At 54.1% G+C, this 27,601-nt stretch overlaps 1 protein-coding gene and 3 long non-coding RNA genes across 5 annotated transcripts; 3 read left to right on the plus strand and 1 right to left on the minus strand.

Moving 5' to 3' along the window:
- The first annotated feature begins 5,106 nt into the window (after positions 1-5,106).
- SFT2D1 (SFT2 domain containing 1) lies at positions 5,107-21,324 on the plus strand. 2 transcript variants are annotated; one of them, XM_040448697.1, is made up of 8 exons: positions 5,109-5,249; positions 11,172-11,258; positions 12,037-12,119; positions 13,292-13,373; positions 15,474-15,509; positions 17,203-17,261; positions 18,940-18,969; positions 20,815-21,324. In XM_040448697.1, exons 1-8 carry the CDS (start codon positions 5,187-5,189, stop codon positions 20,852-20,854), a joined length of 480 nt encoding a protein of 159 aa, XP_040304631.1. In that variant the 5' UTR covers positions 5,109-5,186; the 3' UTR covers positions 20,855-21,324. The 2 variants fall into 2 exon arrangements, with proteins under 2 accessions (XP_040304632.1, XP_040304631.1); XM_040448698.1 differs by lacking the exons at positions 18,940-18,969; positions 20,815-21,324 and adding an exon at positions 18,072-18,747 and having other exon boundaries at positions 5,107-5,249.
- Positions 21,193-22,367, minus strand: LOC121013205 (uncharacterized). Its single transcript, XR_005782572.1, has 2 exons — positions 22,264-22,367; positions 21,193-21,396 (listed from the first exon to the last, which is right to left on the minus strand). It is a non-coding gene; the product is annotated as an uncharacterized LOC121013205 (long non-coding RNA).
- A 1-nt stretch (position 22,368) lies between these two features.
- On the plus strand, positions 22,369-23,438 carry LOC121013204 (uncharacterized). Its single transcript, XR_005782571.1, has 3 exons — positions 22,369-22,463; positions 22,924-23,136; positions 23,330-23,438. It is a non-coding gene; the product is annotated as an uncharacterized LOC121013204 (long non-coding RNA).
- An 89-nt stretch (positions 23,439-23,527) lies between these two features.
- LOC121013203 (uncharacterized) lies at positions 23,528-24,162 on the plus strand. The gene is made up of 2 exons (XR_005782569.1): positions 23,528-23,736; positions 23,825-24,162. It is a non-coding gene; the product is annotated as an uncharacterized LOC121013203 (long non-coding RNA).
- The last annotated feature ends 3,439 nt before the right edge of the window (positions 24,163-27,601 follow it).

The raw sequence follows: 27,601 nt of genomic DNA on the forward strand, positions 1-27,601 counted from the left end.
CCCTCCCCCATTCATGCTCTGTCTCTCTGTGTCCCAAAAATAAATAAAAAAGTTAAAAAAAAAAATTAAAAAAAAAAAATAAATAAATAAATAAAATGCAAATCTGGGGGCGCCTGGGTAGCTCAGTGGCTTAAGCATCTGACTCTTGATCTCGGCTCAGGTCTTGATCTCAGGGTTGCGGGATGGAACCCCAAGGTGGGCGCCGGGCTGGGTGTGGAGGCTGCTTAAAAATAAACAAATAGCCATTCTGACGTGTCACCTTCGCATTTGCCGTGACAAGTTCAATGGCTCCCCATCCTTTGGAAGTCACAATCCCAGATCCTTAACATGCTTGCTATGGACTGAATGTTGATGTCCCTCCAAGCTTTGTATGCTGAGGCCCTAATCCCCAGTGCGATGGTATCTGGGGAGATGAGGGTTAGATTAGGTCGTGAGAGTGGCGCCCCCTCCTGATGGAACTGATGCCTTCATAGAAGGAGGGAGAGACCAGAGCTTCCTCTCTCCCCGCCTCCTGGGGACACAGGGAGGAGGGGACCGGCTTGGATGTCCAGCCTGCAGAGCTGCGTGATATAAATTTCCGCGGCGTGAGCTGCTGTTGCCAGAGCCCGTTCAAAGGTAACGGTGCAGTCACCTTCCGACCTCCTGACCCCCTTCTCCCCCTTGTGCTGCACATACCAGCTGAACAAACTTAACACAACTTCTGTTTCAAATGTGCTGAGTGCCTTCCCGCCTCCAGCCCTTCGCCCTTCCTGGAGCGCAGAGCCCGACGCAGGGCTCGAACTCGTGGATCCCAAGATCCTGACCTGAGCCGAAACCAGGAGTCAGACGCTTAACCCACTGAGCCACCACCCAGGTGCCCCTAACTTATTATGTCTTTTATGATTATCACTGTGGCCTTTATTCTAAAAACACAAGAAAGTTGTTGAAGGTTTTTAAGCAGAGGAGTGAGAGGCACGGATTTAAAAGGACCTCTGCACTGAAGAAAGAGAAGGCCCTCGCCAGCCAGGGCATGGAGAGGGGCTACAGGTGGGGAGGGACTGGACGTACCCGCCAGGGGTGACACCGGCCGCTCTGGGATCACCTTCTCAAACCGTGGGGCTTATTGGCCCCCATGTCTGTCTCCCCTTGGGGCAGGTATGTCTCTGAATCGCCCCACTGACCCTGCTGACCGGGTGGAGGCGTGGGGGTGGGGCTACCCCTCTGTGCCCCACGCACCTGCCTTGTGTCACCGCCCTGGCAGTGGTGGCCGGGCAGCTAGCTTTCTAGGGGCTGTCAGGAACGGAGCTGGGAAACGCCACGGGGAGAATCGAGGTCTGTGCTGACAACCAGAGAGCGTTATTAGAACGTAGGCTGTTTTTCCCAAGGCGTGTCTCCTCTGTTCTCGTCTCAGACATGTTCCTCGTAAGCAATGACTGGAGTCTTTGGACTGGAGTCTTTCCTCTGGTCCGAGCACCCTGCCCCCCCCCCCCCCCCCCGCTCTCCCCTCTGCCCAGGCCTCCCCTGGCCCCCAGCACTCTCCTCTGACCCCAGTCCCTTCTGCCATGAGCGCTCAGATGACTATAGCAACAGACTTGCTTTTCTCTCTGCACAAAGCACTCCGGGGCCTCAGTCCTTAAGGAAGATTCGATGTTACTAGTTGTGTCCGGAGTTGCTACCATGTCTAGAGAAGTGGTTGAAATCAGCTCAAGAGAGAGAGTTTTAAAAGACCTGTGAGGGGCACCTGGGTGGCTCAGTCGGTTAAGCGTCCAACCTCAGCTCAGGTCACGCTCTCGTGGTCTGTGAGTTCGAGCCCCGTGTCGGGCTCTGGGCTGATGGCTCAGAGCCTGGACCCTGTTTCTGATTCTGTGTCTCCCTCTCTCTCTGCCCCTCCCCCGTTCATGCTCTCTCTCTGTCTCAAAAATAAATAAATAAACGTTAAAAAAAAATGTTTTTTAATAAAAAAAAAATAAATAAATAAAAGACCCGTGATTAGACATTAGGAGATCTTTCCCGGACTTGTGGGTTCTGCGCTCTTTCTTAAGCTGCTTCTCACTGCTCAGGGCTTAGAATTTCAATTTCAAGGGTCATTTCCTGCCTGGACACTTAAGAGCGTCGGACACATTCAATACTTTCTGCCAAGTGCTTTATGCAGTCTTAAGAGATGGGAGTGGGACATTTGAAAGGTTCTAAAGTATCTTCTTTCAACATGCTTGGCATGCTGCCACTGGGGAAGGGTCCCCACACCCTTTCTGATGCTCCTGCCCTAAGAAGCCCTCTGGGAACCAAGCCAACGTCACCAAAGTCAGTGGGAACAGGGGTGGTGGTTTGTGCACGGGGCCCCTTGGGGGCACGGCTCTGGGAAAGCAGCCTGGGAGACGAGGCCTTCTTGTGCGGACACTAGATGGCCCTTAGCGCTAGGCTTGGGGCCATTCAGAACAGTGAGAAACACGGCAGGTTTGTGTGGTTTTGTTACATCACAAAAAATGGCACTCGTGTACGGTGGGAGCCGAAAGAAGGCAGGGAGGGCGTCACCTCGCTCCCTCTTAGCTGGGCCCACGCACCCCAGGTGACTGCTTTTTCACTGTTCTGCGCACGTCCTTCAGCGACCACGAAAACGTGTGCAGGCATTGATTCTGGGGCTACAAAGGAACTTGGGCAAGTAGGCGAATTTGCAAGTATAGAACCCATGAAGAATGAGGATCTAGGGCTGCGGTGTTTTCTTTAATCCTGGTGACAACCCTGCAAGGGAGGAGCTGTTGTCTTATCGCCTTGATTTTCACACCTGAGAAAGCGAAAGCGAAAGGCTTGAGTTGCTGGTTCAAAATCCGGAAAGTAACAAAATGGGGGAGCTGGGACTCCAACACAGGCAGGCTGGCTTCAGAGCCTAGACTCAGCGTTGGAGGACTTCTTTTAGGGTTTGTACTTTCAATGAACTTTGTGCAGAATATTTCAGGAAACTAAGCTTGGCTCATAAGGCACGAGAAGTCAAAGATCCCAAACCACACTCTTAAACCTCCAGTGTTATTTTCCGAGTGAAATTTCTCACGCCCAGGTACAGGTCGAAACACAGGAAGTTGCCCTTTTTAGGTCAAAAGTAGTTGGGCTTTCCCAGTTTTACATGGTTCAACCCCGTATCTCCTTGGAAAACTTTCTCTCCATCACCGGAGATATTGGTTTATTTCCTCTTTTGGCATATGGAAAACTAAAGTCACTACGCTTCAAATCGAAGTTTCTGAACAATGTACAGACATACCTTTTTATTGACTAGAAGTGTACAGATTTGTTACCTTACAGCAGACATTTATCATCTATTTTCCGATCTTGTAAAATTAAGGACAAAAAGATAAGATCTCACACTTTAGTAGAAATAGGCCAAAGAGAAGTATTTCCTGCCCCCCCAAATACTGAGCATTGGACCGTTTTCTCAGAGCAGTATCTGATCTGCTTTTTCTTTCTTTTTTTTTTTTATTTTTTTTTAATGTTTATTTATTTTTGAGACAGGGAGAGACAGCATGAACGGGGGAGGGTCAGAGAGAGAAGGAGACACAGAATCTGAAACAGGCTCCAGGCTCTGAGCGGTCAGCACAGAGCCCAACGCGGGGCTTGAACTCACAGACCGCGAGATCATGACCTGAGCCGAAGTCGGACGCTTAACCGACTGAGCCACCCAGGCGCCCCAGATCTGCTTTTTTAGGGGTCTAATAATACCTGTATTTATCTAATTGGGATTAGACAACATCTCTACTGAAGACAGTAGCATGGGTAATAAAAGTCTCCAGGGGTCCGTCCACCTTTTAACTGTCAGCTCTGAGGAATCTGGGTGATGTAACAAAACAAAATAACAGATGCTTCCATTATGGTCTTGGCAAAGTGAAAAGCAAAAGCTATCCCTTGGTGACCTTAGGGTAGTACATTTGTGGAAAACCCCAAGATACCCTGAAATTCATGTTGTACGGGCAGCCCTAATTTTTAATCTCTCTTTAAAATATCCATGGTGGATAACAAGAAAAAAAAAAAGCCACTTCCTCCTTTGCTGGCGTTCATTCACCCAGGACCAACCAGAGAACAGTAAACAGTTGTTCAGAGGTTCACAGTGTTTATGCAAAACCGGACAGATGGGTTGGAGTATCTCTTCCTCTCCTGAGTAGGGTCTCGCTCTTTCAAATTCCTGGTTGGAAGATAAACTGAGTACATGAGCACCTCTCACACATAAAAAGGAAGAAGGCAGCCTCCTGTTATTTCAACTGAGATGATCTGAAGTACATCTATTCTCATTTAACCTTGAAAAGTAGGTGCTCCGTCTTGAGGAGATGGGGCTGGGAGAGAGCTGAGCCCCAGCGACACCTGGCGGTCAGAACACAGAACCGGGTGCCCCAAAGCCGGCCCTCCCTCCCTCCTTGACTCGCCCCAAGTGCAGATGTTTGGAGCACTTCACTCTTAGTAAGGAGATGTCCACTTTACAACTGAACCCCCGCCAGTATTCCCGAAACGGCCCTCAGCAGTCTACTGGGGTCAGGCCTGAACATCACGTTTGTTGCACCGGATGTTGGGGCCGCTGCACTTGAGGTTGGTGTGCAGTGCCGGACGCAGGACTTAATAGTACTGGGTGTCGGGGCAGCAGCGCTAGACCCTGGGGCTGCAGTACCGGACGCTGGGGCTGTAGCGCTGGGGGACAGTCTGGCAGTACTAGATCTGGGGCTCCAAGACTGGACGTGGGGGCCGCAGTACCGGGTGTCGGGGCTGCAGTGCCGGGGCTCCGGTCTGGGGCACCCGCCGTGGGTCTGCGGTGCGGAGCGCCACGCGCGAGGACCCGCGTTCGCGGGTCTATTCGTCCTACAGCAACGGCTGTGCGTCCGCCGCGACCCGACGCCAGGCGAAGGGAGGCGGCGCCCGCCGCGGTCCGAGGGGGGTGGTCACCGCCACCGCCAGGCTGGCCGGCGGGAAGGGAAGGGGAGGGGAGGGAAGCGACGGCCGCGACATCCACGCCCGCCGCTCGCAGGCGCGGACCCCGACCCCGGCCAGACGGGCGCCGGCGCGCATGTGCGCGCTGCTAGATAGCGGCGGGGGGCCGCGCGGGCGCGCCGGAAGCGGGCGGCCCGGACTTCCGGTCCCGTGGGGTCTCGGGTTCCGGCTTCCTGGTTCCGGGTTCCGTCAGGGCACCGGGGGCCGGCAAGCGGGAGCCGCCAGGGCGGCGGCGGAGCAGGGCCATGGAGAAGCTGCGGCGGGTCCTGAGCGGCCAGGACGACGAGGAGCAGGGCCTCACGGCGCAGGTAGCGGGCTGGGCGGGGGGGAGGTCCTGTGCGGGCCGCGTTGCGGAGGGACGACTCCGCCGCCTCCCGGGGAGACTCTGGGGAGCCTCCCCGGTTTTCGTGGCGTCTGCAGAGGCTCGCTTTGAGACCCACCCCACGCCCCGCTTTTGGCCTTGTGACCCTCGGGAGCCCCTCTGCTGCCCGTCTTCGCGCCCCCGGATCAGCCAGCCGCTCTCAGCCCGGCTCCGCTGGGTTTGCTGCGCTCGGCCTGGACCCTGAAGCCGGCTGGGCAGCGCCAGCAGGTGGGCAGCGGCTTTGTCCTGCGAGCCGCAGCGAGCCCAGAGCTTACAGTCCCGTGCGTCCGCCGTGGAGGCGGACGAGGCGCTGGGAGTGCGTGTGTGCGTGTGTCTTTTGGGAGTAGGGACGCAGGAGAGGGGCGGGGAAGGTCGTTGAAAAAGCGAAATACGCGGAATTAGAAGTTGTCCGTTAGGGCATCCAGCCCCTGCCACAAGGTTAAACGTAAAACAAAAACATCCTTTGCTTCTGCGCTCTGAGCCGGGAGGCTTGATGAGGGTTACTTCCTCTAGCGAGAGGGTTAAAAATAGCAGTGGAGAAGGAACTGCTTTGTAAGTGTTTCTGTGGCGCGCATGCTGACGAGCCGTTACTGGCCTGTCCCGGGAGTGGGGCACTTACCACCCCATAGTGCTGCCCGAGGGTCGTTTGTTAGTCCCTTTCCATTCCCATCTCCCTTCCTTGTCGTGTTCGCTCAGCACTTCTTGTGGCCAGGGTTCTGGGCTAGTCTGTGGGGGCTCAGGGGCTGGCGGAGAAGCCTCGGCTCTCAGGGGACGCTGTGACCAGTTGGGCCAACCACAGTGGCAACACAAGAATCCACGAGCGGTAGGTAGTGTGAGAAATGCCACTGGGGCAGTAATGGCTCACCCAACTCATTGATCGAGCCACTCTTTTGTTCCCCACCTTATGCCTCACGTCTGTGCTATATAGTACAGGACCCAGAGCTGCGTGTGGTTTTTTACGTTTGCATTAGTGAAAATTAAATACAATTTGGAATTCTTTCTTGGTCACACGGGTCACATTTCAGGTGCTCGGGAGGCACACGTGTTAGTGGCCGCTGTACAGGACAGTACGTGAGTGGGACATCTCGTGGCGGAAAGTTCTGTTGTACTGAGCCGCTCTAAGCCTTGGGGACAGGGAGGTGATAGTGCCCCTTTTCTTGAGCCCACAGTCTAGAGGGGAGAGAGATGTTGAGAATAGTCCAGAAAAGGGGGAAGCTGACGATGCAGTCAAGAGAGGGATCGTTGCTGGGGTGCCGTCCAGGAGTGGTTGGGAAAATCCCAGGAGATGGGACGTGTGCACAAGAGAAGGGGCCGGCCTTGGCCAGCTCACGCAGGCTGGCGTGCGGGCGACGGGAGGAGAGCGGGGAGAGCGTGTGGCACAGCTCCAGGTGCCGCCTTCAGAGCGGGAGGGGATTCTCCCCCGACTCCTTAGCTGTCCACACTGAAACAGGAAATGAGGTTGCCAGGTGGAAGTTTGGAGGGGGTGAGCGATGAAGTTCAAGGAGGTGCGAAGTGGTTGGTTAGAGAATAGGAAAACGAGTGGAGGGGGGCAGCGTTGGGACTGTTCGCAGCACAGGGCCCCACCTGTGGGCAGTGGTCCTGAATTTGAAGCGGGAGTCACGTTCAGCAGCAGGAGGGCAGGGCAGGGCTGGCGGAGTTGGATTTCACCAGGGTTCACATTTTGCCCAGTGAATGCGTCAGAGGGACAGAGGGCCGAGTGATTATAGGAGGGCCGCCAGGGTGGGGGTCGGGGGATGCTGGAGGGTAGGGGCTGGTGATCGGAAGGAGGACGCTTGAAACTGACGTCACGGAGATTGTCCACACGTGGTGTATTTATTGCCAGAGAGAAGGGGCTCGGTTGACGTAAGGTGCAGAATTTGAGCTTCGGAGGAGAGACGCTCGAGAAACCAAGAGTCTTAGAGTTTGGAAGCTGGCTTACTGCAGTGATGAAGTCACCAGGAGTTCAGACAGGAGTGGGGGGATGGTGGCGAGCCCCGTGCAGAGTCCTTACAAGAGCAAGAGTTGTGATGGGGCAGTGATGGGGGTGACCCGGGGGATGGTAGTGACAACAGTGAGAAGCAGCAGCGGGTGGCCTGGCGTGATGGCAGGATCTTGGAGGAGGCGTTTCTGGGGCTGAGGAAGGGAGGAGAGTGGCAGTGAACCCCCTAGTTATCAGGACCGGCGGAGGGGGGGGGAGTTCTTGAGAAGATGGGGCCCCCCTTGGCGAGTGCAGACAGCGGGGAACGGGCCGGTCAGGGCACGGCTGGGGTGGGGGGGGGTGGGGAGGATGCCAGGAGCTGCTGGTGATACCTAGGGTGGTGTCCCTTGAGTGTGGCCGGGCGCATAGGAGCCGGGGTCGGAGGACTTGATGGAACTGGCTCAGGGCAGACTGGGGAGGTGGCCAGACAGTGGAGGAGGGATCTGAGATCTGGGACTGCCCCATCATCCTGCTGAGGGTGGGGAGGGTGGAGGCCAGAGTTCGAGGCACGTCCCCCGAGGCCTTCGGCAGGACCACCCGCTCTGGCTGCTGCCCTCCCTAACCCTCCAGCCTGGCAGCTGCCTGACTTCCCCTGCAGCACATCCCGCCCCTGCTGTTCTGTTCGCTGGGCATTTGCTTGTTTGAAGTCATCCCCCCCCCCCCAACCCCGCCAGTCTCCCGCCCCCAGTAGCCGGTTAAAGCACTAGGCCACGAGAGAGGGCGCTTCCGGCCTTGGAGCACTTTCTGCGATAGACGCAGCAGGAGGCTGGAACCCAGAAAGGGCTGGCTTCCTTCTGGGCCATTCCCCCAGGGACTCGGCCCTGCCCGGGGCTCCACTCACTGTCAAGGGAGCAGCACGCAAAGGGCTCGCGGGAGCCTGACGTCAGGGAGCAGGTGCGGGGCGCAGGCGCAGGGAGGGCGAGACCCTGAGCGGCCCTTGGAGCTGGCACCCGGGAGCACTCCGCAGGTATTTGCGGAATGGATGAGCAGAGGCCGGAGGGAAATCAGGCGAGCTCTTTCTTCAAGACGGGAGAGGCCCAGTCACGGGGACAGGTGGAGAGACATGGTCTCAGGGAGAGAACTCGGGGCGCTCTTGGGGGTGCGGAGCTGACAGTGCAGGTTCCCAGAGAAGGTGGAGGGCTGGGCTCTAGGGCAGGGCGCACCGACCTCCGTGGTGATCCGAGGGAAAGGAGAGAGGTTCTCGAGGTCGGCGCGGCGGTTCGGCGGCAAACGGTGGAGGGAGGGCGCGTTGATGGTTTCCGTTTCCTGTGAAAGACGGGGAGCTGCCCGCTGGAAGTGTCAGGGCAAGACTGGAGGTTTGAGCAGTCAGCTGGCCGCGGAGCCAGAGGCAGACAGACATCGCTGTGTCGCGTCAGGCTGCCGGGCAGGCAGGGCCCGCCGGAAGGTGCCGATGGCCTGAGCACCTGGCTGGGAGCCCCCCGTCCTGCCGTCGGACCGCCCAGAGGAAGAGGACGGCAGGCTGGAGTCTCGGTGGGATTTTGCCAGATGGGTGCGGCGGGAGGGGGATTCCAAAGGCCCTCCTGAGTCGGCATGGCGTGGGAGTTCCGCAGAACAGAAGGGAGGAGGAGGACCGGGGGGAGGGGGGGGGGCTGGCTAAGGGGACCCAGAGGCCGCGGTGCAGCCGGGACACGAGCAGTTGAATCAGCGCGGCCACCGTCGGGGGCCGGCAGCTGCCGCTTGAAGTTTGGACGTGGGCTGATTCCGGGTGGTGAGAGTGGCCTGGCTCACTGAGTGCACTGGAGGGCAGAGGTCTCGGGGACTAGGGGGCGAGGCGCAGGGAGGCCGGGCTGTCCGGGTGGATGCTGAAAGCGTCCAACACTCTGCCGGGATGCAGGGTGGGACCTGTGATCGGGGGTCCCGAGTGGGAGAGGATGACCAGAGAGCAGTAGGTGACAGGAGTGGGGAGGGCAGGGCTGGCCGTTGACGCATGAGCCTGCCAGTCAGGGGAGGGGACTGGGTCAGGCGCAGGGCGCCCGGGAAGGTGGGGTGACGATCCCACTCAGGAGAGTAGCTGGACACCTGTTGCCTGTGTTCGCCGTCGGCTCACCTTCAGCTCTTTACGCTGAGCTCAAGACCGGTCTTTGCTCGCGGGTTGAGTATTCCGTATTTACGAATAGAAATAACTCGTTTCGGTTTCGGTTTTAAGATCACCCCGTGGAAATGGTAATAGGGGGAGACGCCTCCTGTTGTGCAAATAGCTGAGCCGACAGGAGAGCAACAGTGGGGTGAGTTAAACTTGTAGAGGAAGTGCAAACGACACGCGCCCGCATCACGGTGTCCTCACCCTGACCGTTCGGAAGTCGGGCTCACGGAGGACCCTGCCCTGCACGTGTCGTGGGCCGCCTCCCGTGTCGTGCTCCACCTCTGGGCTTTGTTGTGCTCTGTGCAGCAGGGACACTGTTGGCGGGCGCCCTTCTGGTCCCATGAGGTTCGGATGTTTTCACGGCCGGTCTAGCCTGCACGTACAGTGGAGCGATTCTGTGAACAGGGGACGTTGCTGGAAGCGAGAATGGGAATTAAAGCAAATGTTTGAAAAAACATTTCTTAAATGTGTTAAAAAGTGATGTGTGTTACATTTACAATCTTTATTTAGTTATTTTTATCTACTTTTCATGCTGCATAAGGACTCCCAGACTAACCTGTCGAGGTAAGGAATGTAGCCAAAGGTATTTTGAGCTTTCGCATATAAAATTTTCTGGTTTTGCTTCATTATTCTCGAGAATACATACTAAGCGTGTCTCATCTTTGAGTATATACGGTAACGGTAACGTAAGTCAGAAATGACATGTTGCTACATGAGTTCTCAAGATCTGTTTCTAGTTTCTTGAGGCAGCCGCTTTTGTCCCGCCCCAGCCTCACTGGGACAGAAGTTGCAAGAGTGTGTTGGCCCCGCCCCCCCAACCCCCCCAATCAGTGTGTCAGGAGCGGGGTCACTGCCGCCCTCTTCCCTCACCGTTGGGTCAGAATTTGCACAGCATACAGGAATGCTCTTGCTCTAGCATAAGTGATCTTTCCAGTAATGTGTTTTTAATAATGGGTGAGGGCTTTCCTGAGTTGGTTTTAAGTGAACTTTTATAACGCATGGAAATGATCGCCCCTGCTGGCTGCCCAGGTCCCCGTCGCGGGGCGGGTGTACCCATCTCCCAGCAGCTCACCCTGGATATCCTGCAGTCACCCCACTTTGCCCACAGCCAGGGACTGGCTGACGGGAGGTGGGTTCCGGAAGGCTGGCCCCCTGCCTCGAGGCAGAAGTGACACTGAGGTGCGGGGTGACGCTGCAGGCCGGGGCTGATCTCCAGCCGACGCCACATCAGGTCCCCCTTCCCCATCCAGCCCCCCGACTTTCTACAGGGTTTCTCCTGAGAGCAGTTCGTGTTCCAGATCCCTGTCTCAGGCTCTGCATCAGGGAGCCTGCCGTATGCGACCTCCGGCGGGGATGCGGGGAGGCGGTGATCCCTGCGTGCCGGGACCGTCTCCGCATCATCAGTCCACAGTCCGCTTGTCTTGTTTCTTTAAGCACTGAGTATTTTATAACACGCATCATACGCTGTGTCCACTGGTTCACGTCCATGTGTGCCTGGCGTCCCGCCCAGGTAAGGCCCTGGAGAACCGGGAGCCCAGGGCTGCTGTCACAGCTGCTCTCACACCTGGGCAGGGCTCCCGGCTTCTCAGGACCATGTGAGTCCCAGGTCATGTTCACATCTCCCTTGGCAGCCGTGGACTGTGGCTCTTCTCCAAGGCCCGACCATGTGCAGCATAAGACCGATTCCCCGTATGGGTTAAAATGAAACTGGGCCATAATTCAGCATAAAGAATCAGATTGGTTCATGGCAGGTTAAGAATGTGTTCTGATCTCCCTTCCTCTTTAAGGTCCTGGATGCCTCGTCCCTTAGTTTCAACACCAGGTTGAAGTGGTTTGCGATCTGCTTCGTGTGCGGCATTCTCTTCTCTATCCTTGTGAGTTAAAGTTTCGTGTTGCCCGATCGCTTTTACTTTTTGTCAGACCGATGACCCCGTGTAGTGGCAGCGAGCAGCCTGTAGTCGATCGCAGTGAGTCTGTTTCCACGGGATGTATGTCGCCTGAGATAGGGGCGAAGAGATCAGGACGGGGAGGCGTTCACATTTCATGGGGTTTAGGGGCTGTGAAAATAATTAAAAAAAAAAATTTTTTTTTAATGTTGATTTATTTTTGAGACAGAGAGAGACAGAGCATGAACGGGGGAGGGGCAGAGAGCGAGGGAGACACAGAATCCCAAACAGGCTCCAGGCTTGGGGCTGTCAGCACAGAGCCTGACACGGGGATCAAACTCACAAACCGTGACACCATGACCTGAGTTGAAGGTGGACGCTCAACCGACTGAGCCCCCCAGGCGCCCCGAAAATCATTTTTTTTTAAGAAAACCCCATGTGTGTAAAGAGCTGTAGGGTCAGGAATCGAGATGCCTTAACTACTTTGTTTAACTTGCCGTTTACCAGGCCTGTTGACGTAAGAGTGAGGTTGACTCACGTGCGCAGGGGAGGTTGTGTTACCGCTCAGTTGTGCGCACCGACCCGCAAAACAGGCAGAAGGCTCAGAGTCGATGACAAGGAAAGTTAACTGCCTTTTTAAAGCTGCAAAAAGTCTGCATTGGTGCATTTATGCTTAAACTGCATATTATGTAACGATCATACGTAGCGCGTTTGTGTTTCAAGCTGTCCCGGTGGTGTCATGATTTTAAAATCTGTCTTAACTCAGGGAACTGGATTACTGTGGCTTCCCGGGGGCGTCAAGCTTTTCGCAGTGTTTTACACGCTCGGAAACATCGCCGCGCTGGCCAGGTACGTGTAGAAGCCGGGCTCTTCGGGTCGTTTGGGTTGCTGTTGCCAACGCAGTCTTCCTTCCCGGTGAGCACTTCCTGCTAGGGTCTTCTTCTGTAGCTGCACAGTTGATGTTCGCGCAGGAAACGTTTATCGTTCCCTGCCGTGGGCCAGCGGCGCGGCGGAGTGGGGCGGGCAGGGGGAGCCAGCATTTGGGGCACTTGCCGGGTGTTTCTCTCCGTTACCCCAGTGTGTGATCCTTGGAGCTGGGTGAGTCCCTACCCCGAGGGTGTGCCCAGTTGAGGTGACCAGGCGCACTTCCCACCAGACCGTCCTCCGGAGCCCCGCTCCCTGCTTGTGAAGCCTCGTCTTAGCGAGAGAAAGGACCGGCCCTCCAGTCGACCAGCCCGAAGATCCGGCCTTAATGGTGGCGAGCACCAGCGAGCCCAGTGGCATTTCGGATCGGGCTTTCGTAAATTCCTGTCTGAGGATCTTTGGTGCATGTTTGGGTGTTTGGAGGTCTGTTGAAGTAGGTGTCAGAGGCAGGAGTTAGCTTTCCCAGGTGACCTTCTGTCTCCTCCGGAACTTTCTGGATCAGAGGTAGTCACGTGAAGCTGTGTGAGCTGAGGCCAAGCTCAGCCCGCTTTCCTGGGCTTGTGCCTGCAGGCCTTCCCTTCCAGGCTCTGGTCTGAGCAGAGCCCAGCTCAGCACGTGTATGTGTTGCCGCTGTCCGGGGCTTTAAACAGACCTGTGTCCGGAGGGCATCGTTCATCGCTCTGGCCCGTCACGGGCGGAAATGAGGAAGGGTAGTGACTGAGTTGGCACAGATTGGAAGCAGGTCACCTGTGAGTTCAGGATCCCTCCGACCGCCAGTAATGTGTAAAAAGGCATTTATGTGTGTCATAGGAAACTAAAGTTTCCTTTTAGGGCCCCTGGCTGGCTCAGTCCGTAGAGCATGTGACTCTTGATCTCGGAGTCATGAGTTCACGCCCCACGTTGGGCCTAGAGCTTACTTAAATAAACAAGTTTTAAAAAAAACAAAGGTTTCCTTTTAATATTAAAGAAAAATATAAGTGATTTAGTGAGAAATTTGTATTCGTAAACCAGCATGGGACGTCTTTTCTTGAAAGCATTTTTGTTTATATGGCCAGACAAATTATAGATTCATCTCTGCTCCTGTTTGTTTCAAATAGTACGTGCTTTTTAATGGGACCCATGAAGCAGCTGAAGAAAATGTTTGAAACGACAAGATTGCTTGCAACAATCATCATGCTTGTAAGTAAACACTGACAATTCAAGCGTTTGGACGTGTCTTGCGTTACTGCTTTGCAGATGGTCGCCCGCCCTTCTGTCTGGACTCTTCTGTTTCTCTCGCTGCCTGTATGTCATCCTGACATCCCTAAGCCTGTGTGTCTGCAGGAGGTAGATGGTACAGCATCGCCTAAGTTGGCCGACTTGGTAAATCCCGCCTTCTGTTGCACGTGCCTGACGTCGGAGCTCCGTGGGTTCAAAGTGGAGCTGGGAGGTGCTTGAACGCTGTTTCCAAGCCCCGCAGAGCGTCTCTTACCAGATGTGTGTGCTCTCGGGGAGGTGGGGCTGGAGTACAGGTCTCCTCCGGGGCCACTGGAGTCCTCTCGGGGACGCTGGGCTCAACTGACGTAGCCGGTCGCCTGGCTTTGGTGCCTTCCCGTGTCACCGTTTGTACTCCCAACAGCGTGGCTTCTGTGGCCGGACCTGTGAGTGTGCCGGGTCCCTGTCACCGGACTGTGCACGGCTGCCAAGTTGTCACCCTACACTTGGCGTTCTCTTTATCTGTGAACCGGGCGAGGGGCGGGTAACCGTTTTCACGTCGCACATTTTGGGCTCTCGGCTGACGTTTTGGGGCCCCGGGCCGAGGAACTCGAGTGTCCCTGTGTGCACTGAGCCCCCGGCTCCCAGCGTGTTCGTCTGTGTCTCTGGCGGCTTCCTCTTGCCTCTTTAACACACGTTGTGGAGTGTAAGGTCAGTCGTATCGGCCGGTTGGTCCTTGTAACCAGTGCTAAGCTTCTAGACGCAGCTCATCCTCAACCATAATGTGTGTCTCCTCCCGCCTCGTTACCAGAGGGAACACCTGTTTCAGACTCACTTCTCGTTCGTGTCCTTTTTCACTGTCGTCATAGTGTAGGACCGTATTTCCGATTTTTCCAGTTAGAATTTCGTGTGTTAGCATGTATAGCGATACTTTAACACTCAACTTTGTCTAGGTTACTGGGAAGTTATCTCATGCTGTTAGACCGTGAGAAGTTTATATTTTACTAGGATTTTTTGGAGACTGGCTTTGCGTAGAGTCTCCTGGAACCCGTCTTAGTCGTGTATAGGCATCAAGTGGAGAAGGCTGTGCAAACATTTAGAAATGTAGACCGTTTCCCAGAAGAGACCGTTAAGTATTTGTATGACACAACTTCGGTGATGACTCCAGTCAGCATGTCCACCTGACTGTTCTGTGTGGTCTCATTTGCTGCTCACGTAAGATTTTGCCTGATGATGGCCGTGCGCCCATCCGGCCCCTCACGTGGCGTCTCCTCAGTGCCAGCCCCCACCTCAAGCACGTCACAGACCAGTTCTGCTTTGTTCATTGCCGGAGCCCTTCAGAGCATGTGGATAGACAGCGTCCTCATTTTCAAGAGAAGATTACTGGAGTCTGGACCGAATGACTGATTTAACACTCGAAGCGTCAAAGCCTAGGGCTCTCTGTCCGCCAGCCTCCTGCTTGTCACTGTTGCTGTCACCTGCCCCTTGGGGGACCCAGGGATGTGGAGTGGTGCTGTCATCTTCTGCATGGAAATCATTACAGTAGATTCCTTCCGTAGAGTTAAGTAAAGTAGAATTACTGGGCGTCCCCGGTCGTACTAAGCAGTCTGTTGGCGATATTCTGTTACCAGACACGAACACAAGTGCTCGTAAGAACGGCTGTTGTCTGGGATTAAGAGGGTGGGTGTCGTGACGAGCACGGAGTCATGTGTAGAAGGGTTGAGTCCCTCCGTTGTACACCTGAAACTAATAGAACATAGATGTTAATTATACAAGAATTGGAAAAATCAAAGATCAAATTAAAAGAACAGCTGATATCACTAAGCCATTCCTCAAACATCCTTTCCGTTGATTTGATCAACGGGTTGTTCACTAGGAGCTTCCAGTTTGCCTGGGAACACTGCAGTCACGGACTCGAGGGGAGGATGAACTTGGCACGCAGTGTGGAACGCGGCTAGACTTGGCCGCGGCTCTGATCTTGTCCCGTAGTTTTATTATGCATGCAAATGATGCAGATTAGTTTATGATTTTTTTTAAGGTTTTGAAAGGACTCACATTTGCAATTTTTTCTTTCCTTTCCTATAGTTGTGTTTCATACTTACATTGTGCGCTGCTCTTTGGGTAAGTATGTCAGCTGCGCCTGCTTTCTGCTAACTGGCCCCTCACCGTCATGCTCACCCTGCTGTCCCAAAGGAGCTCAAAGTCTGCTTCTTGAAGCCCACAGAGGTTGGGTGTCCCTAACATTGTGTATCCATGAGCTTAGTGGCTACACTCGCGATGAACCCCACCATCCAACACAGGCGGGCTCCTGCTTGCCTCTGGAGCACACTGACCTGACCCTGACGGCTCCTGGGCTCCCAGGGGCTTCTGCTGGGGTCTGTCTGCTCTCGTCTGCGGTGCTCGCGAGCCGGGCCATCCTATCCCCTGCGGCAGAGAGGAGGCCGCTGATGAGGGAGTGCGTTTCGAGTCGCAAGATGTCAAAACTAATAAGAAAGGGCAAGAAAACAAACCAAAACAAATTAGCAAAAGGGGGCGCCTGGCCGGCCTGGTCGGAAGAGCGTGCGACTTGATCTTGGGGTTGCGACTTTGAGCCCCACGTTGGGTGCAGAGGTTACTTTAATTAATTAATTTTTAAGAAGATGTAAAATCGCTTAAAAAAAAAGGGCGGGCGGGCAAAAGAACTTCAATATACCTGTTACTGTTAAGGTGAACAGCTCTTCATTAGCCTGAAGTTCAGCACACTTTCCAGTGCTCCTGAGTCTTTATTCCCTTTATTTATTTGCCCCCCCCCCCCATCTACTTAGGGATTTGAGGTGGTTCGTGAGCTATCGAGAAAACTACACATTAAAAAAAAAAAGAAACAGTAGCATATATGTTCTAGAAATATTCTGTGTCAAAATGGACTGAGCTTTAATTGTGTGACAATTCTTACACCTCGTTTCTCAATGATGACTGAAAGAATATTCTTTAGTTTTTTTCATGTTTGTTTATTTTTGAGAGAGAGAGCATGAGCACGAGCAGGGGTGGGGCAGAGAGGAAGACACAGAATCCAAAGCAGGCTCCAGGCTCTGAGCTGTCAGCCCAGAGCCTGACTCAGGGCTCGAACCCACAAACCGTGAGATCATGACCTGAGCCGAAGTCAGAGGCTTAACCGACTGAGCCACCCGGGCGCCCCTAAAAGAATGTTCTTAATTAAACAGTATTTGCATATCTGTATGGAACATTGAGTTTTGGCCTTGGTCTAACAGCCTGTTTATTTACAGGCAGTAAGTTAAAATGAATAAAGAAGTAAGCAAAAATAAAAATGAACAAGGAATTCTAAAAATAGGCCATTTTAAAACCAAAACTGTTAATTTTACGTTATTCTAGAAGATCACGGTAAAATGCCGTTTTTCTTCAAAAAATAACTCCAGGAGCAAGAGAGAAAGGAAAGGAGTACAGGGTGCACATCCCACCCAGGACAGAGATCGGATAGCTCCGTGGGGTGTTCAGGGTTGATTTTAGTGAAGGTGGCGTCGACTTGGAGAGCTGGCGGGAGAGCTCCGGCGCGTGCAGCCTCGCGCGGTTACTTCGGGGACACTCACTCGGTGCCCTGTATTTCCCAGCGTCTAAATTGATACGGAGACTTTAGAAAGGAAAGATGCTTCATGGAGATTTAAAGTTTGGATCTACCGAGTCTCAAATTTGTCACGGTAAAACTTAATAACGTAAACGAAGCTGTCTGCGTTTTCGAAGGGGAGGAATTGAAACCTGTTTGGGAAAAATATTTTTAAAGATTCCTAACTTGCTGTTTGTCTGTTTTTGCTGTTGTTAGTGGCACAAGAAGGGCCTGGCCTTGTTGTTCTGCATATTGCAGTTCTTGTCGATGACCTGGTAAGTCTTGCTCAGGCTGGTGAGAAACTTCAAATGCCCTAAGTCTCGATAAGCGTTTTCTTATGGAGCCTTTGAGCCTGGGAACGTCTAGCCTTTCGTGTGATGGTTCGAAGCATGTGCCCTGGAGGGGACGGACCTCCTGAGAGGTCAGAGGAGTGCGATTTGCAGTGTCCCGTGGGACCCACACGTCGCTCGGTGGCGACTGGGGAGGGGTGGGGTCGCACCGGTGGGGGGTGGGGTGCTGTTGCACAATGATGCCCTTACTTCTTCTTCCTCGTATGAGAAACAAACGACAGCACATGTAGGGAATACCAGATGGACGTGTACAAGCGAGGCCATGTCAGGGAGAAGCCCGGGAGAATACTGGCTGTCTGCTCCGTGTTGCCCGATAGTTAGAAGGGAGAATTCCCTCTGCTGAACGTGGCCCTGTGATATCTGAATCGTCAGTGAATACAGTTGACCTTCGGCACGAGGGGCACCAACCCCCACCCACCAACCCCCACCGTGGGAAATCTGTGTATGACCTTTGCCCCAGAACTTAACTACCAAGAGCCTACTGTTGAAGCTTCGCCAGTTACAGAAACAGTCGATTAATATGCATTTTCTGTATGTGTCCCGTAGTGTGGTCTTACGATTATACCTATTCCTTAATTCTTTTTGGTATTCCTCGGCCGCGGGCTTCATCTGCCAGGTTTTTTCAAAATGGTGCAGATCTCCAGCCAAAAAATTTCCCAGTTGTATTTATTGGGGGAAAAAAAAAAATCCACATTTAAGTGGACCCAATGAGTTCAAACCCACGTGGTTCCACAGAGTCAACTGCCCGTGGTTGCAAATCCCGCTTCTCGGCCTTCCCGATGCCTGTGGTGACCTGTCCCTCCGAGTATCCGGCCTCGCCCTTCCCTCCCGGCCACATGCTCCCCTCCTCCGGGAAGCCTCTTTAGGGTCTGGGCTGCGGTGAGTGTGTGATGGGTGGGGTTGGTTGCGCCCCTCCTCACACGCCTCCGTGTTTGTCACAGATCCAGTATCTGTCAGAGGGTTTTCCTTCTTCAGAGCTGAGTTCGTGCGCTCCCTGCAGGGGTCAGGCCACCCTGCCTGGGCTCGTGGCCTTCAGCCTCTCTGACGTCGCCCCTGCGAGATCAGTCTTTCCTTGCGCCCTGTTCCCCTCCGCTGGTCGCGGCCTCGACGGGTGTTACCGGCGCTTCTCTGTGCGTGGCTTCACTCGTGTTCGGGGAACCGTGGGAAGGTGTAAATCCCGGTCCTTGGCCTTTTTCTGTAAGAGGTTGCATTTTGTGGCATCATCTGTACGTGATGGTTGATGTATCCCTGAAGGGGAATGCCATTTATTCTCGCTTTACTCTCTTGATCGAAAAGACTTAAAAGGGTGACCTTCTTGCCGGAACAGGCCCAGACTGTAGCGGGCGGTTGAGTCCCACAGATGGCTCCTGAAAACACAGAGTTTCTTGTGCGGGGGGCGGGGGGCGGGGGGCGGGGAACAATCACTTGCCCGTTTACCAAGTTCCCGGCTGAAGCTGCCGTTACTGGTCTGGGGCTGTGCTTTGAGGGTTACTGCACAGTATCGCGCAGCTTTGTTTGTTACGGTGTTGGAGTGTGGCCCCTCGGCATGAAGAAGAGCGGCAGGTGTCTGGATCGTCTCAGCATCTTTGAATTTTTCTTGCAGGTACAGCCTGTCGTACATCCCGTATGCAAGGTGAGACTGTTCAAACTCCATCTTGTCGTTTCTGGTCCTCTGCTGATCTTGACACAGTTACGTGAATTTTAGGATATGCACATTCAAATATGATGTAAAAAGCTGTTTTTCGTAGACTTTCTCTCCGCATGCCCCCCCCCCATTTACTTTATTTACTTTTTAAATAAGATCAATAGAAGTTTGCCGTATAAAGCAAAACCATTCAGAACATGTGTAGCAACCAGGTTGGAACCTCCTGTTTTTACCAATTAAACATTTACAGTTAGGAAATTTTGACGACAGATTCCTGATCCTTCCCTGACTGCAAATACTCGGTAAATGGGATGGACAGACACCAGTAAAACAAAATTCCACATTAAAAACAAAAAAAACACAAAAAAACAGGAAGTTAGTGAGAAACTGAGGTCTGATACATCGGTGTTTGTTTGAAGCCAGTAGAAACATATTTATTTTATGTGTCAAGAGTAACTACCATTTTCTTGCATTTTTTTCAGAGAAATGTACTAATTTAGTTGTGGAGGGAAAAACCTAATTATAACCTTAAACCTGACCGGTTCAGAAAAGTACTGTGTTGAGGCACAACTTTGCTTCTGGGTGAAATTTGGGAACAGGTTACATACGAAAAACAGCAAACTCGTATGCCTAACGTGAACAATGAAGGAAACTGTAGAAATACGATTTTTATTCATCTCAAATGGATGATTCTTTCTGATGAGTGCCTATACGGGGTCAACCCAGGTGGGCAGGCTGTCCAGCAGGGGGACCATAGGTAGCTCGCCTGTCCTCGGGGCCCCAGCTGGGAGATGTCGTGCCGTTTCTCAGCAAGAGGACAGGTCACCTAGAAGTGATAACCACCCCTGTAAGACTGAGTTCAAAGCCATGGCCAGGCTACTAGAAAGTGCTTAACCCTCTGCCTTTGAGGGCAGCATATAGAATCTGCTCACACAGCTCTAGTCCCCTGGTGAGTGCTTTCCTTCATTTTTTTATTTAGTAAGGTTTTTTTTTTTTTTTTAAATTTTTTTTTTTTTTCAACGTTTATTTATTTTTGGGACAGAGAGAGACAGAGCATGAACGGGGGAGGGGCAGAGAGAGAGGGAGACACAGAATCGGAAACAGGCTCCAGGCTCTGAGCCATCAACCCAGAGCCCGACGCGGGGCTCGAACTCCCGGACCGCGAGATCGTGACCTGGCTGAAGTCGGACGCTTAACCGACTGCGCCACCCAGGCGCCCCTGTTTTTTTTTTTTTTTTTTTAAATCTCTACACCCAGCGTGGGGCTCAAGTTCCTAACCCCGAGGTCCAAAGTCTCATGTTCTTCTGACTGAGCCAGCCAGGCGCCCTGACTGGCGCATGCTTTTAACAATCCGTATACAAACAGTAATTTTAAATGCATAAAAGCATCAAGTGATAGTTGAAACAAACTGTTTTGGAAAGAAAATGTGAAGGGCGAAGTCTTGTGCATTTTACTTTATTTTTTTTTGAATTCTGAGGATGCGTCATACACGTTTTGCTTTTTAAAATCCAGTTCATTGTTTTAAAACTTGGTTCTTTTGTCAGGTTATTTTTGGTATTTATGTTTGTTTCTTTACATTAAGATCAGCATGTGTGCTGGAAAAGGTTTCCTAAAATAAATGCCATTTCAGACGTTAAAACGTTATTTTGAAATTTCAGTTCCTGATTTCAAGTGATACTCAGCAGAGTTTTAGTTAGCAAATGTTTTGATGGCTTCACTGAGTTCTCTTGTGAAAGGTCCTCACGTGTCTGTCTCTGGGCGGGAATGTGTTGTCCACGTTTGCTCCTGAGGCAGGTTATTATATTGTTTTTCCTCTTTTTTCCCCCCAACCAGGGATGCAGTAATTAAATGCTGCTCTTCTCTCTTAAGTTGAAAATGAGAAATTCTTTGAAAAGAGCATCGGAAGGACCGATGTTGTGTTTTTGGTGAAGTACGCCTTTCCCGATGCAGTAATCACTCCCCCTACAGCTGCCGTGACCGTCGCGACCGTTTTGTGTGCTGGCGGAGAGGCCACGCTTGATTAAACTGTTAAACACTCGTAACGTGAAATTCATGATGTGTCGTTAACGTGCTCTCCCCGCAGACTAGGAGCTTTTAATCTCTGCCGATTGTAAATGATTTTTTCCCTGGTTTTTTAACCTTTTCTAAGCAGCATCTAAGATGTGAATATTTAAGACTGTGCCGCAAGCTCTTTTAAAAATGTCTGTTTTTAAAGTATCTTTTTTTTAAAAACCACCTTAAATGTGAAAGTTTTTACTTTAAGCTAAGAGTTGCTTGTCATATGTAGTAAAATAATATATAAATCTTGACAATTTTGAAATAAATCCACACTTGGACAAAGAATATTTTCTGGATCAAATTTACAGCGTTTTAGGTGGGGGCACACTGATGGGGCTCTGTCACGACACAGTGTTTCTGTAGAAAAATGAATGAGAGACAGTCTCTGTCCTAACAATGCTGTGAACATTTGCACAAGATCACAGGACTGTGATGATGACGGCAGGGAAGAGGGTGCCATCCAGACCGAAAAACACACCAGAAAGTTGAGGAGGAGGGTGGGGCGCGGGGGACGGTTCCAGAGGTGTGAGGAGTGTCCACGGGGCAAGTCGCGTAGGTGAGGGTAGGTGAGGCAGCCCCAGGAGGAAGCTGCTTTCACCCCTGCGCTGGAAGAATGGTTGGGGGTGTGGGGGGGTGAAGCCCAGCCCCCCACTCCTGTTCTGAGGTTGTACCCCCCCACCCCCACCCCCACCCCCACCCCACGTGTGGATCCGTGGTCAGATCCATAGCCAGCAGCGCAGGGGAAGGGCCAGCATGGCCCTTGGCCTTGGTGTGACGATCCTTGATAACGATGTGGGCTCAGAGCAGGTGGTGGGAGAGTTAGCTCTTTAGTGGTTAACCCAGAAAACATGCCCCGGCCTTTGCGGGGGGGGGGGGGGGGGAACAGGGTGGATCGGAGCTCGACTGGGGAAGGCTGGCGGTGGGGAGCGAGGCCAGGGCCAGACCCCATGCCCTAAAGGATACCGCAGGTCAGGGTGGGAACACGGCACCAGGCGGCGGTGACGGGCGACCGCCTGACACCTCCCCCGGCCCCCCAAGAGGTCCCAGTCCCTTGGCGGTTGTGGTTACAGAGAGTCACAGGACACCGTGGGAGGGCGGAGAGGACAGCTCGCTGCGCCGCGGGCAGAGGTGCGTGCAGAGCAGGGAGGGCGGGGAGGGGGGCGTGGTGTGTACCACACGGGAAGCGGGCTGTGCAGGAGGCCCGCCGAGGGGCCGGGGTGTGACCTGGAGGCGTGGAGCTCAGAGAGGTGGGTTATTCTCGGTGTCGGTAGATGACGGTAGCCACAGAGAGTCCGTCTGCGTCACCAGAAGGATCGGCCTTGAGCCGGAGGGGGGCGGTACGGTGACGTGGCCCCGTTGCCGTGTCCGTGCACAGGGTCCCAGGACCGAACACAGAACTTCGGGCGGATGTACCTGCTGTGGAGGTGCGGGCTCAGCCTCCGGACGGAGCAGGAGCCCGGTCGGTCCGCCCACCGAGATGGCGCGGGCGCTGCCTCTCCTGGAGCTGCCGGGCTTCCCGGGTGGCCCTCCGTCCCGGCCCAGGCGGCGGAGGTGGCGGGCGTCCCCCGGGCACGTGCGGGTGGGGGGCGGGGTGGTGGAGAAGGACCGGGCGAGGTGAGGTGCATCTTGTTAACTTCCTCGCTCGCTGGACAGGACCCGCCGCCCCGCGGATGACAGCCGGGCCCTGCAGGGGGAGGGGGGACACCGGGGTGCCACAGCCCTCAGGGTGAGTGGACGGGGCGGGGCCCTGGCTGGGGGGGGGGGGGGGGAATGGCACGGGGGAGTCTCCTTATGACCCCAGAGAGTGCAGGTCAGGGTGTGTGGGCGGGGCCCTGTCCTTGGGAGGGTCACCCCGGTGCCCCCCGCTGCCCCTCCTGTTCTCAGGGCTTACGTCCCCCCGGCTCCGCCAGTGCTGGGGGGGTGGGGGGGGGGACCGGTGGGCATGTGTGGGGCCAGCGCCTCCGCCTCCCTGAGAGCAGATCGGCCTGGCAGGTGCAGTGGCTGTTGGCCCCGCATAGGGGGTCCCCAAACATTAAAATCGACGGGCGTAAGCAGAGAAGGGCCTTCTGGCTGAACCGAGGAGGGGCATGAGCCGGCGTGGGTCACCCTGGCTGGGATTGTCGGCCGCTCGGTCACCGCAGAGAGCTCGGGGCGGGGGGGGGGGGGGGGGCCCCACGTCCGCGTGGCCGTGCGCGCCCAGGCCAGGTCCTCCCCTCTGGGACCCCCCCACCCCACTGCCGTCTGAAGATACTTTATTTGCTTGATAGAAGATCGTTTATTTGCTTGATAGGACGCGTGGGGGCAGAGCCGGCCCGAGATGCACACTGAGGGAAGGCCGCTCTTAACACACTTCTCTGCGCGACCTTGCACGTCACCGGGCCCCACCTGACGGCTCCCGGAGCACGAGTCCGCGTGAGCTCGCCCCGCCCTGCTGCAGCGCGGGGCTGTGCGTGCTGCTCACGTCACGGCCGCAGTGACAGGGCTGGGGGGTTGGGTAACCTGCGTGCAACGGTGACCACCGGGATCCTTCGGGGACCTTGGCAAAGGGCTGTCCCCAGAGGGCAAGGCAAAGCAAACGGTTCCGTGAGTCTCCAACTATTCCGTCACCTCCCGGTGTGTGAACCAGCCTTCGGGGTGTCCACGGTCCTCCGAAATGCCACTGCGCATCTCTGCAAGGCCGAGCGCGGCAAGGAAAAGGTGTAAGCTTCAGGCCTATCGTTTTAAGGGAAGCCTGTGTCTTTTCTCCCCATACCGTCCTGTTCTGATTTGCTTCGGGCTTTTCCAGGCTGTTGCAAGAAAGAGCCACGTGTGAAGTCTCGCTTTCAAAGCAGCTCACCTCCTAGCCACCATTGTGGCTCGCCATCCCGAGCGGCGGGTTCCTGGTGCAACACGGCAGGCAGTGTGGCGATTCTCAAAGTGGGGTTCCGGACACCCTGCCGGGGCCCGCTTTGGCGCTAATCCCAAGACCCTGTGCGTCCACTCGTGCTACCATGAACGCACGGCGGAGTCACGGGGCTGTGGACGCGTGATCACACGAGAACCCGGCAGGACGGAGCCCACCCCTCATCTCTGATTTGTTGGTTTTAGCAAATACCGTTATTTTTCATTAAAAACATGTTAACGTGATGGGTGTATTGTTCGTTTTTCAGTTTATCTTTTTACTCATGTCTACACCCGATGTGGGGCTTGAACTCACAACCGCGAGATCGAGAGCCATGTGTTCCTCTGACTGAGCCAGCCGGACGCCCCAGCGTAATGGGTGTATTGTTAATGTCACGGGTTTGTCGTCATTTTTAGATGTGTTAATACACGTTTTTTAAGTCACTTGGAATTTCTACTGAGGTTAACATCCAGAGAGGCCGTAAAAATAGAAGCGGGTCCTCGGAGTGTCAGGGAGGCGTTGAGGCCCCACAGCAGCGAGGGGAGAGGGCTCTAGGGCCTCCCTGACCCGGCAGGTCTCCTTGTGGCTGGTCGTGAAGCTCCTGGGGAAATCTTGGTCGGTCGTCCGTAAAACACAGGTCCTTCTGGTTCTTCTCTCCTAAAGCTCGTGAGGTTTGAGTGGAGCAAAATCCAGATAAAGTGGATCATTATGTTAGCGTTGGGGAGAAGGACTCTAAAGCAAACAGTGTCTGAACAGGTTCCTGAACGTTTTCTACCCCCAGACCCTCTCACGGTAACAGACCACTGTGAGAAGAAGGAATGGACGTATTTCTGGTTATCGACCAAGTCGTCTGTGTCTCAGGGGTCCACAAGGATTGTAACAGCCAGAAAGAGACCTCTTGCGGTTTAAAATTCAGACTCCATGTTGGTTCTGGCTGTTGGATGATTTACCGCCCCCTCGCGTGAAGTCATTTGAGTCAAAACACGGGAACAAAGCACAGCATGTGGGAAGACGGTGTGATTTGGAAAAGCAGGGCATCGATCTCTTTGCCTTTGGACATTTTTCTGAACATGCACTGAAGTCGTCATACCGAGGTAAAGCCGAGACACTGAGGAGCTCGTGAGAAAAAGGAACTTTCTTAAAATAGCGACTGGTTTCCGGGCACCATGGTGTGATCGCCGGTGCTGCCTCAATAAGTGGCCTCCTTGGGGATGAGCTGGTGAGCGCAGTGTGTCTGTACTCAGGATTTGGGGGGATCCCTGTGGGACCCCAGCCTCCCACAGAGCAGGCTCAGCATCCCGCAGGCTGCACGGTTTTCCCTTCCCTTCAAACCTGCACAGCACTTGTGCTGATTTTAGTGGGGCCTGGATATCGTCTTGCTTCTTTATTTTGGTGATTTAAATATTTTCTGCTTACGTCTTTGTTTGTCCTGGAAACAGTTTCAAGGGTTGTCATAACAAAAAGTCCGCGTTCCTACACTTAACTCTGATACAACAGTGGGAGAAAAAATGACCATGAATTCTCAAATGGTGGACCACACCGTGTTCGCGTTTGTTCAGAATCTGAAAATCAAACAAATGTCACGGCATCGTCTGGTGACAGGTGATAGCGACGCTCGTGAGCACAGCATCCCCCACAGACGGGTCGAATCGCTGTGCTGTGCACCTGACGCTGATGTGACAGTGTGCCAAGTGTAATGTTTCAAAAAGGAGCATCGAGGGGCGCCTGGGTGGCACAGTCGGTTAAGCGTCCAACTTCAGCCAGGTCACGATCTCGCGGTCCGTGAGTTCGAGCCCCGTGTCGGGCTCTGTGCTGACAGCTCAGAGCCTGGAGCCTGTTTCCGATTCTGTGTCTCCCTCTCTCTCTGCCCCTCCCCCGTTCATGCTCTGTCTCTCTCTGTCCCAAAAATAAATAAAAAACGTTGAAAAAAAATTAAAACAAAAAACAAAAAGGAGCATCGACGTAATTGGAAAGTGAGACAGCACAGGCAAAAAATACGGACAGTTCTGAGTACGTATATGGGCTTTTGCATAACTGACCTTCCAAATCAACCAGCTTATAGTTGAGGTAACTTTTGTGACCTCCAGATGAAACATACTCATGGGTTTTAGAGTCCGGAGACCCCAGGAATACAGTGTGAAACTGATAACCCGATCCCGGGATTCTGGTCCTCCTGTTTTCCTGTTTCACACGTAGCTACAGCCCCACTGTTGGGTTCTGGGCCCAGCACGCAAAATCCCACGCAAATGACCAAGTTACCGCTGGCTGTTACTTCTTGACTGTAGTTGCTTTTCTGTCGCGTCCCCAATTCTGGAGGGAAGTTTGGCTGGCTGTCCTAGTGTGGTTTTCCTTCCTGGTAACTGTCACCAGCGGTTCGATTCAACCACACAGACTGTAACGGATTCTGTAACAGCCAGCGGGCCGCGACAGTGCAGGTGATGCGCGCTGCTCTCCCACGGTCCCCGCCAGGCCAGGCCACTCTTTCCAGCCTCCAGTTTCCCGGGGGCCGAAGGGTTCGAGTAGAAGAGGTGGCTGGCAGGGAGCAGGGATGCTGTCATCTGGATGCTTGAGCGGAGTCTGAAGAGCAGAGTCCTGTGGGGGACACTCACTCCTCTGCCGCTCCGGGGCCAGTAGCCCACCACCAGGTACCGGAAGTTGTCGCCCCCGGCAGGGGTGCTTACCGGGGCTTTGAGGAAAGACAGGAGAGGAGCGCCCTTCTGACCTGGGCAGGTGACGCGATGGCAGGCGCCCGGCACTCACTTTCTCCTCGGAGGTCAGGCAGAGACTTCCAGCTTCCCAAGTCCCCATGCTTCTGGGCTGGGACAGGATGTGGGGGTTCTGGAGAATCCCAGGGACAGTCTCGTCCGACGTGTGCAGCGGTCTGATGAATCTCACTGTCTCTTCTTGGAGGAAGATGCCCAATCTCTGCTACTGTGGATGTGGGCGTGGCTAATAGCCCCTCACCCTTGCCCAGGACTTTCCTTCCCTTCCTCAAGGTGCTGGCTCAGATGTGGTGTGTCTGGAATTCTGTTGCTGGGATTGTCTCCTCTCCTCCATCCCACTCCGCCCCCAGTTCCTAGCAGAAAGGAGATGGTGACAGAAGCCACACAGGCAGGCGATTATGGGATCGCCAGCTCCGCCTGCTCACCTGCGACTGTCCTGCGGGACTTAGGAATTAGGACCCCGTCACGGATGCCACTGCAGCCACTGGGCATCTGGGACCCATACTCCAGTCTCGGGAGGATCCAGTTTGCTGCTTTTCCTGTGTGTCACCTTCCCCTTCGAGTCCTCCTGTGCCCCCGTCCTCTCCTGTCTTCACTGTGTCCGCCTGCCCTCCAACCCGGGCTCTCCCGGCGGGACGCTGTCCACCCGCTGCACCACTAACCTACCCGGTCCCGCATCCACCTAGAAATACAGAAACTTGGAATAAAACAGGCACATTCAGTGCCTGCGGCAGAGATTTATGACCCAACCTGCCTCAAACATCCCGGCCTCTGAGCAGCGGGCAGCGGGAGGCTAACCTTGAGGCCCCGGCAGGATGGGGAGAACGTTTGAGAGAACGAAGCCTGTCTTGAAGCCGCGTTTGCACATTTTGTGGAGAACACGTATGTAGATGTGGTTTTCGGTTGCAGGTGGAGATTATGGGGCCTCAGCCCCCTTCTCCACCCCCAGCTGTGGGGA

Source organism: Herpailurus yagouaroundi, unplaced genomic scaffold (assembly GCF_014898765.1).
Source record: "Herpailurus yagouaroundi ecotype Mexico unplaced genomic scaffold, PumYag 198, whole genome shotgun sequence".
Taxonomy (NCBI): Eukaryota; Metazoa; Chordata; class Mammalia; order Carnivora; family Felidae; genus Herpailurus; species Herpailurus yagouaroundi.

What these genes read in the sequence shown, in the direction of transcription:
- SFT2D1 (XM_040448697.1), top strand. Translation starts at nt 5,187, where the DNA reads ATGGAGAAGCTGCGGCGGGTCCTGAGCGGCCAGGACGACGAGGAGCAG. An exon ending in TTGCAACAATCATCATGCTT is followed by an intron (nt 13,374 to 15,473) that starts GTAAGTAAACAC and finishes CCTTTCCTATAG; the next exon opens with TTGTGTTTCATACTTACATT. An exon ending in CATTGTGCGCTGCTCTTTGG is followed by an intron (nt 15,510 to 17,202) that starts GTAAGTATGTCA and finishes TGCTGTTGTTAG; the next exon opens with TGGCACAAGAAGGGCCTGGC.